Genomic DNA, 25,285 nt, shown 5'->3' on the forward strand with positions numbered 1-25,285 from the left:
GATATTAATATGATATGATTCCTCGTTCTGTAGTTCAGTGCAGAGTGCACTATGATAACGAAAACAGATATCAACCTATCAGCGGAATAGTTGTTAGATTTGATGTGATTTAATAATAGTTTAGCTCAAGACCGTTTTATGACTAACATTCTTCAACTTTACTTGATTCCTGGTTTTATTCCAAAACTGTTCAGTATAAGTTAGCATCCACAAGGGAAGCCATTCCCGTGTTAATCTAATGGATGAAAGCATGCAAAAAGCAGTCGCTATTAAGTGCATAACAGAGTAGCATGGCATATAATAGTTTGCTCCATTCACCAAAGATAAAATATGTAGAATTTCCACCTATGTAGCCCTATAGTATACAAGAATAAAGCCTGTGAGGAAATATTTTAGTAAAATGAACCATATTCTAAGGCTGAAATGACCAGATCACCTTTAGTATCACATGCTTTGATTTGATTTATCATCAAATTAAGTGGAACCCATACACTACAAAATGATCATGAATATAAGAGAGTAAACAAAACTTAGTGAGGTGTAAAGTTGCTGCATAAATTTCTTATAATTAATTACATGCATGTCATTAAGGTTATTGTTATTATTATATTTTAATAAGCGGCGATTCCCTTGGTGGAAGGCTAAATGTTACAACAGTTATATAAGGCCTTCAATCCCACAAATAGAAGCAAAATTGGTAGAAACTCTGACAAAGGGTACCACGTACCTGCCTGCAGCAACCTCGAAGCTAGTTCAAACTAGTGGGAGGTTGTGTGCATAGAAGCGCACAAAAAAACTAAAAACTCAAACTCAATACTCATCACAACGATCCATCATTGATCATCAATGGCTCGCGGAAAGGTTCAGCTGAAGCGAATTGAGAACCCAGTGCACAGACAAGTTACCTTCTGCAAGCGCCGAGCAGGGCTTCTCAAAAAGGCTAAGGAGCTCTCTGTGCTGTGCGATGCTGAAATTGGCCTTGTCATTTTCTCCGCCCATGGAAAGCTCTATGAACTTGCCACCAAAGGGTTTTTCTCTCACTCTCTCTTTTTCTATACACACACATATACACTCAAACAAATAAACATGTATATATTATGGTCTCTGATGCTTTTCACTTTGACTTTTTCTGCATGCATCGTTCATTTATATGCATGAAAAAGGACCATGCAAGGGCTCATTGAGAGGTACATGAAGTTCACAGGGGGGCCCCAGCCTGAAGCAGTCACTACTGAAGCAGATCCTCTGGTACGCTAGCACTCATCTATGTCTCTCTCTTTTTGCCAAGTGTGCAATTCCAAGAACCCTAGGAAAATATATAAGAAAAAAGCTAAGCCAATAAAGCAAGCTTATTTGCTGTCAAAGTAAAGTGGAATAATTATCCTTATTATTATAATATGTAAAAGGATGAGTGGTATTCGATGCTGCTTGCATGATGCATTATCATCAATGAATATTGAACAATAAAATAATAAATTTAAGTAGAGAATGACGATAATAGTATGCCAAATAAATTATATAATCACTGAATGTTTTGTTCTCTTCCCACTGCATTTTGACACATATAGGGTTAGATTCTGTAAGATATAAAGTATATCGTGCTTAAAAGATTTAGCATGACTACTCGCTTACAGATTAAGTTAAGAGGGGTTTAAGTGTAATACATTCACATGTTTAACAAATAGTGAGTTGAAACTGAGCGGGTCCTACACCATTTGATTGAGATTATATGTATCATCCCTAGTTTGAAAAAATTTACGTACTGACAGAGATCGGGTTTGGGGGGTTGAGATCATGTATTAATGTCATATCCACGCCCATTAGGAGAATTAATAAAAAAATATAGCATTAATTTTTAGTTTTTGCATGCAAAGAAAATGTAACTCGTATTATATATATATATAATGTGGAGGTTTAAAACTTGAGACATGTTCTACTAAGACAATAAATGAATTATGTTGATAAGCTTCTAAAATTTTTAAGAGTATAACTTATGGCGATGCCCATCCTTGTCAAGATAATGGTTACTTGTTGAGAAATATTTAATAACTTATTAAATACTTATGAGTATTCTGCAACTCGTGCCGGCAGAAAACCTTTGAATACGAGTACAATAACAACTTCCCTGATATAGAGTCGAATAATTTACATTAATGGCGAATTTTAGAATAAAAACTCTAAACATGCTCTATCGATATATTTACTTTAAGAAAAATATTGCTTTAACAACACTTTCTTATACTCTTCTACGTTTCTTACGTAAAATAATAGATCATTAGAGAAAGAACAAAAAAGAAAGAAAAAAGTGAAAAAAAATGATGTTTTATAATGAAAGTATAAATTGAGTGCATGTAAAATTACTGTTATATGTGAAACGTTGATGCTTGATACTGCAATGTGTTGTACGTAGATGCATATGCCAGCACTTTTACAATTATATCCTATCATGTATCTAATTTTCTGTTGTCATTATTAATTATTATTAACAATTTATTACTCTGTTCTATTATGATGATATTATTTTATCAAGAATCCTTCTCATTTCATCTTGTAATCGTTGTCTAGGATGCAAAAGAGGAAACCAATGTGCTAAAACAAGAAATTGAAACATTGCAAAAGGGTATCAGGTATCATATATTCTTTAGTTATATATCTTCTAACAAATTAAAATATGACAATGTTATTTTATTTTTTTAAGTAAAAGCCAGTTATCGAAAGAAGTATATGACCTATTTCAACCCTTTTTTAGCTAGGCTTTTACATCATGACAAGACCATGGTTAGTTTTCTCGAAGTATAGAAATGCAAGTTACAAGATCAAAAGAGAGAGAGAGACCAAAAGCTCGCCATGAGATAGCAAGGCACTTTTTGTTTTTCAGATCAAGATGTCTCCTAAACATAGTTGTAATTGTATTATGTTTATAGTAGTTTAGAAGAAATCAATCACTATTTAAATATGATTGTAACTTGTATGAGTCATAAAAAAATAACGTGGAAAACTAAATGACAGTATTTTGATCTTGGTTTTAGGTATTTATTTGAAGGAGGCAATGGCACAATGACAATAGACGAATTACAAGTGCTGGAGAAGAATCTCGAGGTTTGGATATATCATATTCGCTCGATGAAGGTACTGACAAACTCCGTTATGGTTGTTTTTATATGATGGATACGAATGAATAACTGGTATGCATATGTTGAAGCAGATGAACATCTTGTTGCAAGAAATTCAAGCACTGAGAGATAAGGTTAGCATAAAGTTATTATTAAATTTATATTTATGTTTTAAAATATTTTACATGTCAGTTTCTCCTCGTTTGTAAATTTATAAATCGCATTTATACTGTAAAATTTTTTATCATTATATAAAGTGAAGAGAAATTAAACTATAGCAACAAAAATAATTATATATTAAATTATAGTTGTAAACCTTTTTCTAATGGGAATTCTATTTTCATTTTCATTTACAATATGTTGCCTTTTCGATTTGCATTAATCAAGTTGTAGTTGGATCCTTTTAGATATGATTTGGCCTTAATGACTGAATCAACTTTTTACCTTTTGGAATCAGGAGGGAACACTTAAAGCGACAAATAAATATCTCCACGATAAGGTAATAACTCGTTTCGGTTTGTTAAGTACACATTTTCTTTAGAAGCATATTGTAATATGCTATACATTGTATTTTATAGATGGTGGAGAATACTGCACTTACTACCTTCACTCCATTTGCTACTGACACTTCGTACCCACTAATTATACAAGATGGGGCTTTTCAGCTCTATTAAATGAGTTGGTTATTCAACACTTTGCATATATACTTCAATAAAGGAAAGATCGTCTTGTGTTGTATAACATTGATGAACGATGTATTTTGGTTACTTGGCAAATGGTGTGCAAGCTTCGCAATAAGTTGTAACATTAATTGTGTTATTCTGATACTTTCAGGATAAGTTTTTATAATGTTATAATGTAAGAAAAGTGTGGTAATAATTTGCTACTAATTTTTTCCCACGTCATTCACAGTAATGTAAAATATTTTCCGAGTAAAACCTCCTAAAAATATATATTAAAACTAAAAAAAGGCCTTTTTGTTTTGTCTAAAAAGAGGACCAAAATCATTTATTTTATTTTAATCTTACAAAATAATCAAAGGGCCGAGGGCACAAAATCCAAAGGGAAACATTATTATTGGATCACTTAGCCCATTTGAATCACTGAGTTGGCGATCACAGTAAAGTTCTGGACTCAGTTTTCATCATCGTTGTTGATGATATGACACTCCTTACCCTTTAAAATATAAATAGTTCATGCGAAAATTTGACAGTTGAACCTTTTTTTTAAGCGAATATAGATTTATTTAAATAAGAATAGAGTTTTTTTTTTTTTTTTTTGGCTGTTCTGCCTTTCAGCCCCTCCTCCTTCTCTACATTATAATTTAATTTATAAAATACAAGCATTACTAAATTAAAATATATAATAAGTAATATTTTAATAGTAAAAATATTATTTTTAAAAATTAAAAATTATAAAAAACTTTAAAAATATTTAATATAAAAAGATCATATAATATAATAAAAAAACTTATCGAAGTATTTTCTTTTAAAAATAATAACTTATACTTTTAACACATAAAATATATATTATTATAATATAATATTGTTCAACGGAATATTACTGCATGTAAAATACTATTTTATTCGTTAAAAAATAAAAATTAATATTTAAATTAATATTTTCTTATTTTTTTTAAATAAACTACTCCCACAAAAGTGTTACTTTAGAATGTTGTATACATATTATGAATATTATAAATATTTTGAATTAAAAAATGTGAATTATCATTTTTTTACAAATATATTATTATTATTATTATTATTGTAAGTGAAAAAATAACATAGCTTCACAATTATCTTAACAAAAGGACTATTTTTTGAAACAAAAATATATAAAAAAGAAGACTCTATTAATTCTTTTATTCTCAAAATACGTTATTTCGTTAGACAAAAGTTAAATGTTAATCAGTATTTTGAGAATGCTGATTAAAAAATTAAAATAAACTAGCGCTTTTATTATAATAGTTTTGAAACAAACTATTAGCATATTTTTATTATAATTTTGGAATAAAAAGATATTATTAACTAGCGCTTTTAGGATAGCAACAAACACCTTATTCAAAATAGTTGTTGTTTAAATAATTTTAAAATTTAAACAATAGTTATAAAGAACCAGATTATGGGGGAAATAACGAGTTTTTTGTCCTTTTGTGGTTAATTTGAAAACAAAATACCAAAATAAGCATGCATGCAAAGAAATTCTCTGTGTAGGGTTTGTTGGCCACGTGACAATGAAGTCGTCCAGCACAGGGACGACACCAAAAAATAAAAACGTCCAATTACCAAATAACACCAGTCTTTGTGGGACACGTAAAAAAATGAAAAAAATTAGAAATTATTAAAACGGAATGGACGACTAGGGATGAACGAAGCCATGTGTAAAAATCTTACAGATTCGTCTGAGTCAGAGCTGATGTCAGTGTCAATGGGGTCAGGGACGATTCAGAGTAGTCGTCTAGGTCAGGGACAACACTCCTTTTATTGATCCACGTGGTAGAGTATTTTGACCGTTTGGGCGCGTGCTTCTCCTTTCTTCCCTTTCTCCTCCATCTTCTCCATTTCGCATGCAGAGGTTGTGTGGTTGCCCCAAAAAAAACCAGCAACAATGTTTCTTAGCATTTTGTTAGGTTCTGGTATTAAGGTTTTTTAGCAAAAAATTATTAAAAAGTAACGAGATTAATATTTTGAATATATTTTACTTTTTAAAATAAAATTGCATGTATGTAATATTGAATCTGTGATGCAGGTAAAATTATGGATGAATGCTCGTGAGTGAGTGGTGCTGGTGAAGAAGAGGGTTCCTTCAAATTCAAATCAAAGCTGCGGAGGTGCACAAATTAATTTTAATTTTTAAATATTTTATAAATTAATTTATTTATTCTGTAACAAATAATATATTAGATAAATTATATTATAAAATATATAATATATATGTTATTATTTATAATTAGTTGTTCAAAAATGTAATAAATAAAAATTATAGTAATCCATAAAATGTATTAATTATAAAATTTAAAATAAAATTCTATTTTAATAACTTGATAAATTAGGAGAAAAGAATAATATATATAAATATATTGTTTAGAAAAAAATAAAAAACATGAACATGAAAAAATATATATAAAATGCAGTGAAAATATTGAATAATTAACGTAGAAGAAATAATAAATTTTAATTATTTGATAGTAGATTGATATATAAAAAAATTAGTGAAATAAAAATTATTAGATATCGTAAATACAATATAATTATTAAGAAACAAGATAATTATTGAATAATTATAATAAATCAAGATAATAATGATTTTATGAAAATTAACATAACAAAAGTTTTATTATTAGTAAGAATGTAGCATTTAATTTGGTAAAAAATAATACATTATTATTTTTTACAAATTTTATAATTTATCTAATTTCGTTGAAAGGATTTTATAAATAAGGTATAAAATTGGTTTTAAAATGCATTATATTCTTAAACAAAAAATATTTTAGATATGAATGAAATTAAAAATTATATAATGTATGTGTTATTATTTATAACCATTTGTTAAAAATGTAATAAATAAAAATTATAGTCATCCATAATATGTATTAATTATTAAATTAAAAAAATTCTGAATAACTTGATAAATTAAGAGAGGAAAGAATACTATATATTAAAATATAGTTTTGAAAAAATGAACATGAAAAATATATATAGAATGCAGTGAAAATATTAAATAATTAGTGTAGAAGAAATAATTAATTTTAAGTATTTGATAGTAGATTGATATATAAAAAAATTAGTGAAATTAAAAATATTAGATATAGTAAATATAATATAATTATTAAGAAATAAGATAATTATTGAATAATTATAATAAATCAAGATAATAATGATTTTATGAAAATTAACATAACAAAAGTTTTATTATTACAAATTATATAATATATGTGTTATTATTTATAATTAGCTGTTTAAAAATATAATAAATAAAAATTATAGGAATCCATAATATGTATTAATTATTATATAAAAAAATTTCTATTTTAATTAATTGATAAATTAAGAGAAAAAAAATACTATATATTACTTGATAACTTGTAAGAACTATCGTCAAAACTAGTATTCTTTATAATCTAACAAATAAAACATCTTTGAATGTTTTTTTTTTGCCAACCCTTAACACAAAAACTTGTACAAATTTTTAGAAACAATGTTTTTTTTTATATATAAATCCATGGTAATTATTGAACCGTTTAAATTTTTCAATAATTAATATAATAATAAAATTAAACTTTAAATAGAAATAAACTTTAAGTATTGTGAGGGAACACTTTAATGAAATTAAGAAAATAATGATTTTGTGGTTGAATTACAAAAAAAAAAAGTATATTAAAAATTATATATAATATTTAAAATTATGTATTTGTTTATTTGTTGTAATTGTAAAATTTGATACACAAAGTGAACTTAGTGCATGAAAGTATGCTTTGTTTATAATTCAAAGTAAATAAGAAATTATATATAATATTTAAAAGAGTGCATGTAATTGTATTTATTGCTACAAATTATAATTGTAAAATAAAATTTAAATTTTTTTATAATGTTAATAAAAATTAACAATATAATAATTAAATGAAATAAATTTTAGAGTTAATTTTAAATTTTGAAATTGTTAGAGTTAAATAATTGTAATAAAACCCATGTACTAAAAACCATAGAATTTTTATATTATTAATTTTAAGTACATAATTTAAGTTTAAGTTGACCAATTTCATATCAGATGACATCATCTTCATCGCGGAGTAGGGTTTTAAATCCTGAGCCGGAGGATGGTTCATTATTGAGGTATCAGTCTGTTCACGTATCGAAGCATATTTGGGATGAACGTGAGTACCCAATTCTGCAGGTGAGAAGGAGTTATTTCATACCGGCTGGCATGGAAGGGGTTCCAAGGGAGATTCTTCCTCATCTTACCTTAGCTGGATTTGCTGGGGTAGCTCAGTTGGCATGCTATAGACCAATATCTTATTACAGCCTTAGTAGAAAGATGGAGGCCAAAGACTCATACCTTCTACATGCCTCCTGAAGAGTGTACTATAACTCTTCAGGACATTACTATTCAAATAGGGCTTCGTATAGATGGAAAGGTAGTCATTGCAGCTGTTGGAGGTAATAAGGCACAAATTATGGAGGACTTGCTTGATATTAGGCCACCTGATGATGCATTTGCAGGGTGCAGTTTGAAGTTGAGTTGGTTGGACCAACACTTTACTCATGTTGCAATGCATAATCATAATGAACTTCAGCTTACTCGCTTTGCTAGAGCTTATATTCTGAGATTAATAGGTGGTTTCATGTTGGCTGATCATTCCTCTAGTAGGGTCCAGTTAGGTACCTTCCATTGCTTGAGGATTTTACTATCACAGGAGAGTACAGTTGAGGAGCGGCAGTATTGGCCTTTTTATATCGGGAGTTATGCATGTCGACCAATATTGAGCGTTCTGTTATTGGAGGATTAACCCCACTACTTATGATGTGGGCATGGGATAAGTTTCCATTTTTACAGCCTAATAATCCTCAGCACACATGACTGGATCTTCCTTACGGTGCACGATATGTTTTGATTTTTTGTATGTGTAATTTATGAATTACTTTTGAAACTTGTGTCACCATGATTTTAATTTATAAGTGTGTCTTTCAGGTGTTTAGTGAGTCGGAGTTATAATAGAGGAAAGAGAGATCTCGCTTACTACAGATATAAGTTCGATCATCTGAAGCGTGATGAGGTATTTTGTTAATAAACATTGATACAACATCTACTAATGGGTTATTTAATATTCACAACTAATTTACAATTTTGCACTACTTTGAAAATGCAGATTGTATGACAACCGTATAGTATAGAGTTGATGAATTCTTGTTTGCCATATGCACTGAAGCATCGAATATTTGGAGGTCAGTTGTGCCACTTATATCTTTTCAAATTTGTGAGTGGCACCAACTTGACCGTGTAATGCGGCAATTTGGCATGGTTCAACAGATATCTCGTGTTCCATACCAACCTAACCAGCTATATGATCTTACTTTAAGAGGGAAGACTGGGGAGAATTGGTCGGCTAAGTTCAGAGGCATAGTGGAGCTATGGGACATGCGTCAGGCTTGGGTAGTGACTAATGATCCTCAGTTTGGGTTGTTAATTTCTAACTCTGAATATATGCGATGGTATATTACTCACACCAAACGATGATTGACCAGAGATATAGCTGTATTTGCATTACTTGTAAGTAATATGAATAACAATTACACACTATTTGATTGTGATTTTTATTTCTTATTTGTTAAAGGTTTATATTGTGTCATTGCAGGGAGATGCTCATGAAAGAGCATATTACTTGTGTAATGATGGTAAAGACTTATTTTCATTTGAGGAGATGAACGAATTATGTGAGACCATGCTCTCACTACAGAATGAGCAAGAGCGCATATTAGAGCCTGCTTCATCGTTTGACCCTCCCATTCAGAGTGGAAATCCGGCTGATTCAGCCATTGAAATTGGTCAATCGACAGATCGTAAGGAAGGAAAAGGTTTGCAACGTCATCGAACAAAAGTGAAGGTAATACAGGAGAAAATTTATTTGAAACATATTACAATGTTGTACTTATTTGCATTACATGTTCCTCATGGTACAATTATGTAGGCGACAGAGTGGTCACTTCCCCCTTTGCCAGAACGCAGAGACGACATCTATTATGTCCCACCGCAGTTTCCCTTCAACCCTTCCCAAGCCACTTAGACATCTTATTTTCACGCATCACAGGTCACTTCACACCCTCCTCCATCTCCATTTAGCGGTGGTCAATATTATGTCGCCGAGGGTAGCCGCTATATGACACCTTCTCCATATGAGCCATCTTTCTTTACACCTGATGCACCGGCTATAGGAGGTCATCAGAGTGGGCATGGTTGGGAAACCTCATCATTCCAAGTAGGTTTGGACCATGGCATTAATCTTAATACAAATTTTATTGTTGCTGCTGATGCAGACGTACAAGATGTGCGTCGCAACCCTCATCGTGAAGCACGAGATCGTTGTCGACAGTGCATACTCACACCTCATGAGGCCGGGCATGCAGACCAATCCTTGGATTCAGATTGATGGGTTCTTATTTATGTATAAGTTCTAACTTAATGTTACACTTTTTATTAATATTACTGGAACATGTTCTCTATATATAAGAGATGTTGCTATATTACCCTATACCATAAGAAGTTATTTAAAACATTAACAAAGAAATACGCGTTACACCCTTATTGATATTAACAACAAAGTACATTAATACATCTGCTAACATTAACAATATGAGACGTTCATACATTATCCACATTAACAACAACAATTTGTCTTGAAAACTAACATCTTTTTACATCTACTGCTGATTACGATCATGATGCTGAGGACAATGACGTTGGTTATGACCATGTTGTCGACACAATCTACATCTTTGTCGTGGTTGTGACTCAACCCAATCCATTTCATTCCTAATTCGGGTAGCCTTTGGTCTTCCTTTACCTTGTGCTCTTTCTACATCTGGTACTAACTTCCACTCATTATTATGTAAAATATTACTTTCATTTTCAAGAGGCTACCACTAAGATGAATATGCGTTCACAACATACTGTAAAGTATAAACAGGATCCACATATTGCCAAAAATCTATACTCATATGAGCACAAACAGCTATGACATGTGAGCATGGATATCAGAATGCCTTAAATTTTCCGCATTGACAATAACGTGTGGACAATATGATTGTTCACTTATGACCACCCCTTTGTGTCACTGAATTAAATGCCTCCTCAACTTCAAACCTTGTTCTTTGTATGTCATACCATTGAACTTGATGTGAAGATGCTTCATGTTGATTTTTTTCAATAGCTCTCATTAATTTCTGACAGTATCTTCTTCCATTGTTAACCTCATGCATTGCGGTTTTACCACGCTTCACAAAATATTCTATCAATCATGCATACGTAGCTTTGACCAACGCAGTAATAGGAAGGTTTCTTTCCCCTTTCAAAACTTTATTTACAAACTCAGACAAATTTGTTGTCATGTGGCCATAACAACGTCCTTCATCATCATAAGCCAAGCTTCACTTTTCCTTTGATATATTATCTATCTAAGTCTGAATTTTAGGTGATTGTGATCGAAAAGTATTAAGCTTAGATTCAAAAATATGTTTTGATGGTGTATATCCTGCATTTAACAGAAAAAGTTTGAATGCATAGGTTAAATATTCAAAATATATTAAAAGTTAAATGAATCAAATAGGAAGAATACGTACCTAATTGAATTAGTTTTTTCTTCAACATGGTATTTTTGAATCGTCGATTGAAATTACTTGCAATGTGACGAATGCAATAAACATGATAAGCATTTGGAGGTTGCCAACCTAGATGTGGGTTAGAGACTGCACCTTTTATACTTTGATGTCAATCTGAGATCAAACATAACCCTGCCTTATTTGTCACATGTATACGAATCATGGCTAAAAACCATTCCCATGCAGATAAGGTTTCTCCTTCGACAATGGCAAACGCAATGGGAAGCACACAATTGTTTTCATCTTGAGTCGTAGCAATTAGCAAAGTTTATCGGTACTTACCGTACAAAAATGTTCCATCTACCTGTATTATAGGCTTACAAAAGTTGAAAGCTTCATGACATTGTTTGAACGACCAATACAACTGATGAAAAACTCGATATCTATTATCCATGGTGTGACCTTCAACATAATCATTTGTTTCAATTTTGTATACAGATCCAGGAGCATGTAATTGCATGTACTCTAGCTACCTTGGCAATGCAGCATAAAATTCGTCCCAATCACCAAATACAGTAACAAATGCTTTTTTTTTTCTTTCCATGCCTTCTTGTACGAAATTGAATATCCAAATTGACCAGTAATTCTCTCTTGAATTAACGAAATAGGCACAGATGGTTCTTCTTTCACCATACCTGCATGTCATATATTAAGAGCGATTTTTTAAATTTGTTGGGATGTAATAGGATGAAAATTAGTAAATTTTTTCTATTTCAAATTTCTCAAATTTAATATCAAATTTAACATACCAAGACTGCATGAGCAAATAAATTTGGAATCCAACTTTTGGTGGTCTTAAGAGATTGAAGCATTTATGCACGTATGGGCACCTCCCCACTTTATAATTTTCCACCTGTCTGCATTTTTTGGCAACGATGCTCGAACTCTCCACGGACATCTACTATTGTGATTGACACACTTCACAACATATGTTGTTGCTTTTGACTCCACCACAATAAAAGTTTGATGTTTTCTCATGGCATAATGTTTTAAAGCCATTCTTACATCTTCTTTAGTATCAAATAACTGTCCAACATATAATGCATCTCCTTCCTTCCATGATTGCGCTCATTCTTTCCAAGAAAATCTAATTCTTCATCAGGGTGTTCCCAATTAATATGACTGTAATGTGGGATTATATTCCAAAAGCGCAATGTAGTTTCTGCATTACAACAATTCATTCGTCAAATTTATACCATGACAATTTATATATTACTACAAATATAAGTTCTAAAAAAATCATACTTCCATGTTGTTGTTGCGATAAACTAACTTTTACAATACCCTCCATATTGATCATTGAATCACAATCATCATCTGTCTCAGTATCAGAAAAATCATTTAATGAAATATCTTCTTCATTTTCGTATTCATCATCTTCATCTGTATATTGTAAACTTATATTATTAATAGCATTTGCAGCATCAATTTTACAAATTTAAAAATTATTAAATTCATATTACCTTCTCTTTGTGCATAATCATCATCATCATCATCATCATCACTTCCATGAACTTGTGAGAGTGATAAATTCACCTCTAATGGACGTGCCACAACAGAAGATGTTTCACCTACCGCAACATCCACATATATCTCAACTACATTCCTATGATGTGGTTGTTGATACGCACTTATCATGCAATCTATGTCTTCATCGTCACATACATCTAGAGTTGTATGATATCGACCATTTGTCCCAACTAAAATTCGATAAATTAATCTAGAAATTATGTGACAACTTGACAATTTCAGTTTTGTATGGATCTTCCGTTTAAACATCTCAAGTGTGATCTGATGTTCTATTTTAATCATCTTTTTTTGCCCTTCAAAAATTATATCTTCATTTCCTTCATATATTTTACCATTTGAATATAATATAATAACAATTTCATTCATCCTGCATTTAAAATAAGCCAAGCTTATTTATAAATTAAATTACAACATTAATACTTAAAAGCCATTAAAAATATAAATTAAATATTATTATTCAAAATAAAATTTCTACATAACTATTAAAAATAAATTATATATTCATAATACTTAAAATCTAACCTGATTGCTCAATAGTTATTATTTCTTGTCCAGCTCCACACTTCCTTCTCGGCTACTTGCATTTCTTCTCGAGCTTCGTCCTTGTATTTATATACACATTATAACTTGGACAAAGGAGTGTATCGAAATTAAAATCGTCTCTGTTGTGGACGACATTAAAATCGTCTAATATATATCGACATAAGTTCCTGAGACGACAAGTGTCAGCATCACGTTAGTGTCAGCTCAAACAGGGAAGACACTGTCATAGTTGGACACGTCAGACGTGTGTCGTCCCTCTTCTAAACGACTTCACCTATGTCGTCTGGTAATTGGACGTTTTATCCTTTGAGTGTCGTCCCTTAACTGGACGACTTCACTGCCACGTGGCCAACGAACCCCAGACAGGGAATTTCTTTGCATGCATGCCTATTTTGCTATTTTGTTTTCAAATTAACCACAAAAAGGCAAAAAACCCAGAAATAACAAAGTTGGAATTTTTTAATAATATTAAATGAGAGAAATTGAAAATACAAATTAATAAAATGACACTTATCTTATTATAGAAGAAATATGTTATAATATAGTTAGATTATTTGACAATTTGTCTAAATAATCACATATACATGTTAATTATTGTCCTTATTTCGTATCTGTCATACGTATACCTCGTGCATTTTATTATTTTATTGATTCTAAATTTATATTTTACATTTGATTGATCTGAAATTATTAATAAACAACGGGTAAGGCACTTATGATCTAGCGACATGATTGTCTCCATAGTGGAAGCCCATGCACCCTTTTGTGCTTGTGTCAACGCCCTTTCCATGCGCATTAGATGCCTCATATTATCATTACCACATATCAAGTTTGAGCACAAAATTTTATTTATATCATTGCTTTTGTATTTGTTTCACATTGTATTTGACCCCAACAAAATGTATGAATGGATTTTCACAGTGTTCATTGTTTTTGTAAGCATTTGAAATAAAAATATTAAATATACTTTATATTAATTAAAAAATTAGTCTCAAATGATTTTTTATATTTTATATATAATACTTTTTTAATAAAAAAATACTTCCTAAATATTAATATTGATGGATATATGTTAATATGTAAAGAAAAAAATAAAATATTTCATTAATTTAAATTAAAATAGTTTGTCATATAATTCATTTTAAATATTCTTAATTTATAATTTTATACATTATCCCACTTTTTCCTTTATATTGACAATGATGATCGGATGAAGATTTTGTGCCTTACTTTTTTGAATGGAGGAAGATTTCAAAATAATAGAGAAACACAATGCCAGCCGATAAATAACCATATTTATGTTCAGAAAATCCGTGTCTAGTGAAGAACTGACAAAATAATTAATCGAAATAATGAATGTGTAAAACTTAAGATTCCAAAATGACGTCAGTGTTGTGTCCTTAAATTCACAAAAGTTGATGCAGAATGGCGATGAAATATTAGATATTACAAATATGATTGTGTCGGGCATAAATTAATATTCATTATACATATATTCTAAATTTATACTGAAACATATTGTCTCAAAATTATACATTAATTAAACATTTCTGTTATTAAAATAATTAATATCCTATCACATTGTACTCAGATTTCTTAACCGATACGCAGTATACGTGAATGATTCACTATTAAAATTAGCTAGAATAAGCTCACTTAATTTAATCTTAAAAGCTAATTAAAAAAATCTCCAAGTTATTATTAAAGATATTTTTCACTCCTGTAATCGATACACAAATCAATTACATCGTTTAATATATCTTTAATTTTAAGCTCCGAATAACAAAAATTGTTTAATGTTACGAGTATGTACGGGTTGAATAAACTTAAAAAGAAAAGAAAAATCCGATCACAAATCTTAGATTGTTTGGTACGTAAATGTTTTTAGAATTAAAATATATAATTTTTTTAGTGTATTCTGTCTGTAACTTCTGTTGCCTCTGTTTCTTGCACGCACACGCGTACACACAGAGTATAAATACATTTTTCTTGGCAAAAGTAAAAAATATAGCAATTGACGATGACACATATATATATATATATACACACACATAGAGAGAGAGAGAGAGAGAGAGAGAGAGAGAGAGAGCCCTAAATAAGGCAACAACTTGAATTGATTTGTCCCTTGGCAATGTATGATACAGGAAACTAATCATGAAAGTACATTTAGGGAGTCGAAAGCCCCAACATCATGTGTTGCATTTGTCGGCTAAAAAAATACAACCGATGCTAATAGGGTGAACCTCAATTTGACGTTAATTAATGAAGTACGAAATTAATGTTCAGTGCAAAGCACATTAATTTTACGCTCAAACAAAACATTCCTAATGGCTCTGCATTCCTTCCTCCTCGTAGAAAATGGCTAATAATTTATCCTATGAAACACTACATATATATACCATGCCGAGTGGGAGTTGCTTTTGTATTCATGCAAAGTGGGACATTTGTGTATGTAGTGGAAGAGCGAACATAATAGCAGTCACATGGAGATGTTCCTAGGTGTGAATGAATGATATTTTATGATTCCTTCCATTACAAATAACATACACTAAAAAATACATAATGTCACACTGTATACCCTTAATTATTCATCCACTCTTGTGCGCCCTGATATTGTTATGGCATGCCGTTGTTGGTGGCTAATTTTGAAACGCATGCACATGCTTTCTTTCTCTGTCACAGCTTAATAACACCAAGGAAATGGACACGCGCCAAGTTTAGTCAGAAAATAGCTCTCACTTTGAACATCTTTTATTACCTTGGAATCCACAACTTAATCACTGCCTCCATTTTTATGCATCTTTATCTCCCTCCACCTGTAACATGGTTCATGAGTGTGTCGTCTGAGAACATAATTGCTTAAAAGAGAAGACGACCAAGCTTGACTTCACAAGAAGTAAATCCCATCGTCACGTATATTTAAGTAATCAATAAATCTAACACTTCTCACCTCTGCAGTTCTCATTGTGCTTCTTCTCCTGTGGATATATTAAACCCCATAGGTTGCTATATATATCATGCATGCTATAGCTTGTTGTACTCTAGTAGACTATCTTATATTTTTCTCTTCGTTCTTTTGAGCTAGCTAGCTTCGTTATGTTTTGCACTCACTCTACTAGGCCAATGTTCTTGTGGTAGGTATACCACTATCAGAATTATTTCTGTTCCATGCCCACACGAAAACAAAAAATGGTTTCAAGCTTCTCTGTGTGTGCTTTCTATGGCATTCATGCCTTTCAAACTTTATCCGTTTATCAGTTTTTAAATTACCTCACTTTCTTTTTTTTATTTGTGAGCATTGCTCTTACTCTCTTGTTTCATTTGATATTTTCCTCCCAAACTTAATTCATCATCATACACTCTGAATTTGTTGCGAAGGCTTTCTTCAGTTTTTTGAAGCTTCCTAAGATTGTAATGCAATTCTCTACTTCATTTTGTTTTTTAGTTTATAGACACAGGTAGCCGAGTTGCCACTTTCTTTGCTACTTTAACTATTGCTAACATGGTTGACAGGTGTTTAAAGTCGCAGGTAACCGATCCAAGAAATATTTGACATTTCCAAAACAAAGATATAACCTTCCTTTAGGAAAATGAGAATATAAACATTTTTTAGTTTCTTTATTGATCGGTCCTTAAACTACTTGTTTCCTATGCACTTGATTAATGTGAAACGTTAAGTTTCAATATATGCTATTTATTTATTCTATTACTTTAAACCCATATTACACTTTGTGCATGTTTGATTGCTATTATTAGCATAGTGGTATATCTCATTTTGGCCTTTGTTTAAAATAAAGTTCAATTTCAAATCTTCTACTAGGCGTTGGAGTTACGTATATGATATGGCACTTGTGATCCCTATCATGACTATAATAATTTGCTTGCATGATATGGTGCCACTTGGAGTAACTAAAGAGCTAACTTCGGGTATTCCCAATTTCAAGTCTAGGCTATATATAGGTCTATCTTTTGCTTGCCTTCTAAACCTCAGATAGACTTCAATGCATATGCGGGATACATATATTGCGAGACGTAGGAGCTAAGAATATGTGGTACCATTCATTGTGTTGTGCGTGTTAAGTACTGTTTCCTTTTTCTTTTTGTTGTTTCATCATCAAATATTATCGCACAAGCCAAATCAAGATCAGGCCCGGGTGTGGGGTAAAAATTCGACATTTTAGATTTCTATCTTTTAAAATTAAGGTCCTTAATTAATTAAACCTTCATTTGTCTTAGAATATAAGCTTGATGCTAGATGGATCATCACGAGTCATATACTTCTAATCTTTCTTTCCACGGAAAGAGAACATTATTAATATAAGGCTATTTGAAGTTGAGCATCAAGAGTACTTATGGATTACGATCTATAATCAATTATCTATCGAGATTATCCATTTTCATCTCTATTTTGTTAAAAATTCATGATTAAAGAAATTAGAAAAAAAAGTATTTATTCTCTACTGCAAAGACACAAAAGCCTTATACAAATCGATTAAGAAAACAAACTAGTGAAACAGACGTTCAAAATTGACAAACAAAAAGAAAAAGGAACAATTTATTCTATAACTATTTCATTTAATAGTAACATACAGACATAGATATATGAATATATATCGACCACCCGGTCAATCTAATAGAAACAGCGGATGTGGCTGTTAGACCGTACCATGGCTTACATAGTAGTGCTATATATATTGCATGCATAGCAAACAATGCAACTTTCAACTGCAAAGCTTTCCATCTTCAGGGAAATATATATGCCTTCTTACTAAACATTGGACTGTTTCATTAAGCTTTTTTTTTTTTTAATTGAATGCTAGAGGCTAGCTAGAAGTACTGGAGGCAGAAGCTCCACAATACAGTTAAAGTTTCGCCCATTACGTTTATTATGTACAGGCATTTAAGCAGTGCTTGCAAGTGATGTTTTAGCTAAGTACCCTATAATTAGTATGTACCCAAAACCAATTTATAAGTAGCCACTATTTCCACAAATCGATTGGACAGCTGGAGATGGATGTTGAGACATTTTCAGGCACCACTATTTCTTGTTTGTCCAAATGTCTGAACTCTACATTGCCATTGTCCGTGCCGTGAAAGATATTGCCTGCGTTGGAATAGCTGTTGTCTTTGGAAGTATCTTGACTAAGCTGTGAAGCAACAAACTTGTCAAGCACTCGCCAATCAGTTACTTGATCAACGCCTTGTTCAGTGGAATTGTTGTTGCAATACGGTGGCTGAAAGTTTTGGCGACCAACTTCTTGTTCTTGTAGGAGTGATGAGGGAAAGAGAGTAGAAGCCTGGCTTATTACATCAAGACCATATGCTGCCATTGGATTAGAGGTTATGGTAGAAGCAGATTGAAGCAGTTTTGGGCTCTCTAAAAGTGGAAGCTGAAGATAGTGGTCTCGAGGCAATTGGTATGGCAAATCTAGCTCTTTCTTGCAAGGATATGGTAGCTGGTAGACCAAATTAGATTGAGAGGTTTGCTTTGGCGAGTCCAAGTCTTGCATGAAAGAGACTTGCTCATCATACCAACAGGGGGAGTCGTGTTCACTCACTTTACGCATGGTTGTTACTCTCTTCTTGAATACTCTACACACCACCCATCCTTCTTCCTGCTTAATTCAGCCATACAAAATTAAATGGGTCCACGTGAAGGATAAAACAATCGTTAGTTCAAGGGGATGTACTGAGAAATTTACCAAAATAAAAAATTTGTATATAGCCAAGTAATTACAAAAGTTAATAGATGTTTGTCAAAAAAGAAAATGAACTGTATGTTATTGCATATTATAGCTTCCCAATGGTGTTTCATCATAGAGGAGCTTGTGACTTTGACTAGATAAGTTTAAAATGAACTCAACGTCTCTCTTTAGTTTTCAACGGTAATTCAAACTTGAAAATATTTATAAAAGGGTTGTGTATATTTTAAATATTCTGCATATTTTTCAAATTAATTTTTACTGCATTTTCTTTTACACCGACTATAAGTCGCACTTTCTATTTCTTTCTCTTCTTACTCTTCTGTCAAACAATTTGGTACAATAAGGAGTGTACAACAAAAAAATGTGAACCAAATATTTGTTTTGTCTTAAAGGAGAGAATAACTACGTTACAGCAGCGACAACGAAAGCATTTTCATACTTGGTGTTAGAACTTTGGATAACAAGTCACAACGTTGACCCCTCCCCCCCACCTCTCTCTATAGACAACAGATATGTCAACTGAGACTTTAAGGCAAAATCCGATCTCTCTCATCCAATACAACCACTTATAAGCTAAGTAAATTAATTTAGGTGCATCGTAAATTAATTTTGACTTAACATATAATATAGATTGAGTAGGAAACAGTTTATATTTATGTTTTTTACTAAACCTTAATTATGATTTTAGAAATTGACTTGCCTGTGGTGTGCCATGTTCATCTGTTTCGAGCCGATACTCGTGCATTATCCAATCTGACTTTTGTCCATTTGGAGCTCGACCCTTATAAAAGACTAAGGTTTTCCTCATCCCTATCAGGTCATGCTTGGAATAGATTGCCTTGTCTCTTCCTGTTGCTTTCCAAAATCCTGCTGCAGTTGCTCTATTTGTGCGAGTTCCAGTTGGATACTTCTTATCTTTATGGCTAAAGAAGTACCATTCATTTTGCTCTTCTGTTCCTATCCTGCAAATCTCTTTAATAAAATGCAGAAATTAGCAATAATATATCTTTCACCAATAAAATTGTTCCTCTTCTCGAATTCAAAAGCTATGAACTCGGTACTACCTTGAAGATCCCAGGGCTCAATTTTGTAGAGGTCTACATCTTTTATGACATCTAGGTCAATCCTCCTTGATGCAACTTTCTTCCTAAGATAGTAATCAACAAGTTCTTCGTCTGTGGGATGGAACCTAAAACCGGGGGGCACATGAGAGAAAGTATTCATGTTCTCCCTCTTTTGAGTCCTGCAAAATTGGATCAAATAAGTTACTTCCATCTTTTGTAATGTACTGTAGCTTGGCCAAATGTAAATATTGTTTAACAGGATATTAATATGATCGAGTAAACTTGGCTTTTTATCATGATTTTCCAACAAGTTATCGTGCCAGTACACAGCATACAAACAAAAAATTTGTAATATTAAGGAAATAAACAACCAACAGGGAACCTATAGCCTGGAAGTTAAGCCAATTGATTTTGCAGATATTGTTATGCTCATAAAATTAATTTCATTTTCAACCTAGGTGAAAGGATTAAATGAAATTGAAGATCAGAATTGCAAAACTTCCAACACATGGGGAGAAATGCCTATTTTCTTTTTAATTTCAGGATTTACTATTAAATGGCCTTTGCCAAATATCTGCCTACCCGATCACTTGAGCTATTTCCGATTGACAGAGAATTAACTGTTGTCTTTCACTTTCATAAGGCCAATTTGGTCATTATATTGAGTTGATATTCACCCTTCACGAATAATTAAAAAACATAATGTGGTAATTCTATTTCTTTTTCTTTCTTTTTGTTTAATTATGTTTTCCCTGTACGTGTTGATCGTAACCATGATTAGAGGGAGTTAAAAGTTGTTTTGCGCCAGTAAGTTTTAACATTTAATGGGAACTTCTAAAAAAATATGGGATGAGGTTCCAGTAAAGACATATATCCCCAAAATTTTTGCATAACCGGGCTACGAAGTACTTTCTTCGGAAGAAAAATCCAATCATCATAAACGTCAGGATTTATTCCAATTCCAAATTTAAAAACTTGTTGTGACCCAAGTTTTGATAGTGAGGGACAAATTTGAAACCTAATATATTCATCAAGGAAAGGTGGAAGCAGAATAAATCGTATAAATGACCCTACATCTCATCAAAATGCGTACATACAATGCGCTGATAATATTAGAAGTTGTCAAATAATGTATATATTGGAAAAGAAGAATAAAAGTTACTATTCAATATTTGTTCCTTGGAATATATATATATATATATATATATATATATATACTATGAGAAAAAGCATGATCATGATGATTATGCGTGTGAAATGTTCACATAGTCAACACATGCGATAGTAGACATGCACAACGCTTACTAGTACTGGATGTACATACAAGTGATTGTCACTCATTGTGATTCCCACTAGCTAATTTATGACCCATGCTTTTAAAGAATAAAATTCATGAACCTTCTTATAATGTCTAACAGCATGCTTAAACTAAGCATAACCAAGATCATATAGACAGCCGCCTGGGGATGCAAATTGATTGAAAAAATAAAAATAAAAAAACCTTTAAATTCGATCACTTTAAGGGTTTCTTGCGTTTAAGATCCGAAAAGTGAGAAGTCTCTACTTGTATATCTTAGAAGAAAGGAGATGGAGAAAAAGGAGGAAATAAAAATACAATAACAAATTAGAGTGAAAGTGCAAGAGAGCTCACAGATCAAGCAACGAGAGTCTTCACAGATCTGGTTGCGGTGGTGCAGTCACAAATATTCTGCTTGCAAAAATGAGTTGGTGTTTACAACTGAGAAGAAAGTGGTATCTCTCAACTTCACTCCAAAATATATAGAGGAAGCTCCTAATTAAATCAGACAAAGAGTTTCAACAACAATAAAAGTACTAAGAAAAGGCTCAAACAGTAACAAACATAAGTCCTCGGGAATAGAACCCCCTTCAACTTTTTTGTCTATTTTTTGTTCTCTCACAAGTCACAACCTGTGTTCTACTTGTGGGATCGGATCCCGAGGAAAAAGGTTAGAAGGAACAGGAAGCGGCAAACTCTGATGATCAAAGCTGGAACGGGAAGAACAAAAAGGAAGTTAAATAAGAAGAAAAAATAAAACCCTAATGATACTTCTCTTTGGTTTCTCGCAAACACTATATGCTATACGATGTATGATGAGCTAGGTCTCGCTGTCGGTTGAGCTGAATTGGTGGGAAAGGTTTTGGAGTGAGAGAGCGCGACAAAAGGTGGCGGAAAAAGGGCAGAGGTAAAGGCAAGGAAATATGGCTGCCACCTCTACCCACAACTGATAGAGACCCAGCCAACAACTGGTGAGTGCCACTGCCAGATTTTTCTCTCAAAAGGGTCTCTTTCTATCTATCTATCTTCAAGCTTTGCATATATGAGCTAGCTCTAGCTAGCCTAGAGAAAGATCAATGTAGAGAGAGAGAGAGAGAGAGAGAGAAGAAAGCAAACTAAACGGTGAAGTTAGAGAGGAACTAACAGCACAGGCCAATCAGCAATCTTAAAGGGGTGCATAAAGCACTAAAAAGAGTAAACAAATTTCAAAGAGGCATTGGTGGTGACGTAATGGAACAGCCACCCCTCTCCCTTTTACAAAAAAGGTATACCCTCACACACAAATGAGGCATTGTGGACCCTTTTGGCCCCCACCTCCATTCTTAGTCCCTACCATTTCCACCATCTTCGATTCTCAACTGTAATTAAATTGTTATGATGATCTCCGAAGTGACACTGGATCTCATGGATGTTCTACGGGACATTTGGCCCAGATATATGCCAAATCTTGAAAACCTCGCTCATGGCTAGCTAGCTTCTCTCCTTGTCCCTTTCTTATTAATTCTACATCACTAGTGATGGTTGTTTTAGCTTATAATTAGCCTAATGATACAATTCTTGCAGGCCTTGCACTAATCTCAATTTAACCATACTAGTTCCAACATATGTATTCATTCACCTCATTAATCCCAATGTTTACTCACTACAATAGGCTAGGATGAGTGTACCTCTAATAATTGTCTGAGAGTAAATGTGGAAAAGTTAATGTCTTTAAAGTGATAATTATTTCATTTGTCTTAAGCGATACAAAAGAAAACAATAAAATTTTTATTTCAGCAAACATTTTCTGTTTGTTATGAAGTGAATAAAAACTTATACTTTTACTTATCATCATAATAACTAATATATATTTCTTGTGATTCAACTTTATAAAAGAAATACTTCATATACATACTATTATTCCTGCATCGGTTTGCCACTATTTAAGCCAAGAGATTGAATCACTCAAAATAAATGTAAAACTTGCGAAATCAATTTGGAAAAAAAAATAAAATTAAAATCTATGAAGTGTATTCTATATCTAAACTATAGTTGCAAATGCAGGCTTGAAACATTAATCTGGGTATTGTTGAAGGGACCTGAATGAGACGATGCATTTCTTATGTTTCCCATTTGACAAGTACTCCTCTTTATGGATAATTCATCTCTCAAAAAATGGTTTCAAACACCTGTCACCTGCCAGCGAGTTAAGTTGTTTTTATTTAAGGCTAACAAAAAGCCCTTGGAATTTATCTCCTCAGGATTTCCCTCTTAGGTATGGCTCTGCTAGTGCATCAATCTATAAATATACAGTTTTGTTATATAAATTACTAAAAATTAATTTTATATATTTTTTTGTTTAATTTTATTTTTCTGCGTATATGCATCTAAAAATTGTGTTTAAACTATAAATAGGATAGCTTTACTTATACTTAGTATTCCTCAAATGGTATACAAATTAAATATTTTCCATAAATATAATGTCGTAGTTCTTTATTATTATCATTCTTTGTAAGGAACATGCTTCCTTCACTTTAAATTTTTTGATGCTTAAGGTTTTTCACATGAAATATGCAAATAAATAATCAATATCTTGATTAATAAAATACTTCTATTGAATTGTCTTTATTATATGTTCTCTTTATTTACTGTTAAACTGACTATACTTATTATTTATTTGAGGACAAATTTAGACTAAAAAGTAATTTTTTATTAAAATCTGAAGACATAACTCAATATATAATTTTAATGCTAAAATGATACTTCATTTACAGCAGAGGAAACAATAGAAATAGTAGTAGACGGAAACGTCGTATTGCATACTAGCAAAACAAAACGAAATTAATTATCTTCATGTTAGGGGTGTTGTGATGTGAATATCGTGCAAGAAATATCCAAAAAAACTAGAAATATATCTTCTATCCTTAATATAATTGGAAAATCCACAAGCATTTATTAGGGAAAATTATTGAAGTCTATTTATGAATTTATTATTAATAAAAAATTTAAACAACCGAAATTATTACTCTATAGTAAGTATCATAGTTGTGTACTTATTATTGCTTTTTCTTCTTAACTGCGAAGATATAAATGATTATGCTATGTAATTACAAGGAAAGTCGAAAAGAAAATAGAGGGTTTGGGATGTTTGGTACAACAATAAAAATATAAATGTACATCACTTTTGCATCTCAATGAAAATTTTATTCAACAACACTAATATTATTTACATGTAAAGACAGAATGATGTTTAGCATTAAAAAAACTCCCAATATATTAATGTATAATCAATATTCTCACATTGTTATGGCATGATTTGTTTATTTAATTGGGATGTAACAAAATTTGTGGTGAGCAATGCGTTTCCATCACACTGTCGAGGGTCATAATTGATGCTACATCTATATTTGCACGTCTCACTGTCACAGGGTGGTGGACTCATTACGGAACTCAGTCCTCGTCCCAACAGCTCGGATCGAAATAATTCCGTCCCGTTCTCAGAGCTCCCATCACATGTTTCATCAATGGCTACATTGAAACTAATTGGCTGAACATAACGTGTACGTAGTAACTTTTTGTTTTAATGTATGTATAAGAAAATAGTTTTGTTTAATATTATATTCAATTGGGGGGGGGGGGGGTCTTGTATATCATCAAATAATATATATTTTAGAAAGTACAT

General features: G+C 31.8%; 2 protein-coding genes across 2 annotated transcripts; one reads left to right on the forward strand and one right to left on the reverse strand.

Moving 5' to 3' along the window:
- The first annotated feature begins 846 nt into the window (after positions 1-846).
- Positions 847-3,787, forward strand: LOC113865732 (agamous-like MADS-box protein AGL12). The gene is made up of 7 exons (XM_027500459.1): positions 847-1,028; positions 1,164-1,248; positions 2,566-2,627; positions 3,030-3,129; positions 3,206-3,247; positions 3,571-3,612; positions 3,692-3,787. Exons 1-7 carry the CDS (start codon positions 847-849, stop codon positions 3,785-3,787), a joined length of 609 nt encoding a protein of 202 aa, XP_027356260.1.
- A 14,750-nt stretch (positions 3,788-18,537) lies between these two features.
- On the reverse strand, positions 18,538-22,262 carry LOC113865575 (NAC domain-containing protein 7-like). Its single transcript, XM_027500243.1, has 4 exons — positions 21,979-22,262; positions 20,328-20,506; positions 19,964-20,235; positions 18,538-19,173 (listed from the first exon to the last, which is right to left on the reverse strand). Exons 2-4 carry the CDS (start codon positions 20,485-20,487, stop codon positions 18,538-18,540), a joined length of 1,068 nt encoding a protein of 355 aa, XP_027356044.1. The 5' UTR covers positions 20,488-20,506; positions 21,979-22,262.
- Between the last annotated feature and the right edge of the window lie 3,023 nt (positions 22,263-25,285).

This window comes from Abrus precatorius, unplaced genomic scaffold (assembly GCF_003935025.1).
Source record: "Abrus precatorius isolate BTA unplaced genomic scaffold, Abrus_2018 Scaffold4, whole genome shotgun sequence".
NCBI classification, from domain to species: domain Eukaryota; kingdom Viridiplantae; phylum Streptophyta; class Magnoliopsida; order Fabales; family Fabaceae; genus Abrus; species Abrus precatorius.